This window comes from Austrofundulus limnaeus, unplaced genomic scaffold (genome assembly GCF_001266775.1).
Source record: "Austrofundulus limnaeus strain Quisiro unplaced genomic scaffold, Austrofundulus_limnaeus-1.0 Scaffold191, whole genome shotgun sequence".
Taxonomy (NCBI): domain Eukaryota; kingdom Metazoa; phylum Chordata; class Actinopteri; order Cyprinodontiformes; family Rivulidae; genus Austrofundulus; species Austrofundulus limnaeus.
Genome location: NW_013952593.1, coordinates 24,725 through 26,438, shown reverse-complemented (window position 1 = coordinate 26,438; position 1,714 = coordinate 24,725). Strand labels below are relative to the sequence as shown.

The window sequence follows — 1,714 nt, the reverse complement described above, 5'->3', positions numbered from 1 at the left end:
CTCTGTCTACTTTTAAGATTAGACTGAAGACTTTCCTTTTTGATAAATCCCATAGTTAGACTTGGGTTTGCTGAATTGTTCTTCATTTTAGACTTAGACTGCTGGAGCACAAACTGAGCACATTTCCTCACTCTGCTGTTGTCTTTAGTCTCTCTTCTCTACATGTTTATTGTAGTTATTTCTATCTATAACATGTTTTTTTCTTTATCTCTTCTCCAGAAGAAGGTGCACCGGACCAGTTCTTTTACATTTGTCTGTGTCTCTTTCCTGTCCCCCAAGCAGCCGGTCGAGGCAGATGGTCTCCTGTCCTGAGCCTGGTTCTGCTGGAGGTTTCTTCCTGATTAGCAGGGAGTTTTTCCTCTCCACTGTTTGCTCAGGATGGGAGACTGTGATGAAGTGATTCAACACAATCTGCTGCTTTCTTCTTTACAGTTCTTTTTATGTTCAGTGCTCCGAGACAACATATGTTGTGACTTGGTGCTGTATAAATAAACTTGAACTTGTATGAGATAGCTGTAAAATCACACAATATGTCTTTTTTATTTCCTGGTCTTCTTCTTGACTTTCAAATGTTTTTTTGCTGCTTGTCTCTTCAGGACAGAAGGAACAGGGTCTGGGACCAGAGGAGTTTTTCTCAGCAGCTCTCTGACTTCCTGCGTCTCTCCCACCATACCCACAGCAGACACCATGTCCTCTCCCTCCCTCCCCATGCCTTCTCTCCCCCCCAGCCCTCTGGCCATGGAGTATCTGAATGATTTCGATCTCCTGAAATTTGAGGTGAAATCCGATACGCCTCCTCTTCCTCCTCCATGCTCGTATCCCAAACCGGACCTCCCCAACGACCCCTCGGGCTCGCCGTACGCCAGCAACCCCCTGCAGGACTCCAGTTTGAGCTCCAGTCCCTACAACTCGCTGCCACCTTCGCCCACTCTCAGCGACGCTCACCCGCCTCCCTCGGGCTCTTCCTCCCTCTCCTCGTCCTCCTCCTCCATCTCCTTCCCGCTCTCCATCTCCAACAGTTTCACCTCAGGCGTCAGCTCCGGCTCGCAGGGGAATGTGGAGCGCAGCCCGGCTCACGGAGGCCCCCAAGGCCCCACACCTGCCTCTTTGGAGGACCTGATCTGGCTGGCGGCGCTGCAGCAGCAGTTCGGAGGCGAGGTGACGGGCCCCGCCACTTTGCTGGGAGCTTTGGGAGGGGTGCAGGAGAGGGGGGACAGAGAGAGGGGCCCGGTCAACGGCTTCCTGGGCTGCGAAGACGCCGTGGAGGCTTTGCTGAACTCGGCTGCTGCAGCCGTCAGCTCACAGGTGAGGACTGCGATTATTTTCCGTAGTTTTACCTGAACACGTCACAAGATGCGTTTCCATTGACCATGAAAATGCGCAAATTAGAATTTCGAAAATAACTTTGCTCAATGGAAACGTGACAATTTCGAGAAAAAAATTTGTTTTTCGACAAAATGTTTTTGCGCTAGGATGAGATGGTTTTCCGGCCGTATCGAAACTGATGTTTTTCGCAAAAATTTAATGGAAACACTTTTTTCGCATCACGGGAGTCACGTGATCAAAAACCGGCTGTTTCTACTGGAGAAAAGACGACGAAGAAGATAACAGGAAGTACAAGTAATAGTGAAATCACCATAGTAGTAAAAGAAAGTATTAAACTCAACGACTACAATTTCCCAAAAACACAGCATACGTAGCCGCTCCCAAGTAG

At 49.0% G+C, this 1,714-nt stretch overlaps 1 protein-coding gene across 1 annotated transcript in view; it reads left to right on the top strand.

The window, feature by feature from the left end:
- Window positions 1–710: 710 nt before the first annotated feature.
- The window catches only part of nrl (neural retina leucine zipper), a gene marked incomplete at its 5' end in the record, with an annotated part of 15,460 nt that continues 14,456 nt past the window's right edge, over window positions 711–1,714 (top strand). Inside the window, 1 exon segment of the mRNA XM_014018384.1 lies at window positions 711–1,305. Within this exon segment, the coding sequence (XP_013873838.1) occupies window positions 711–1,305 (595 nt within the window).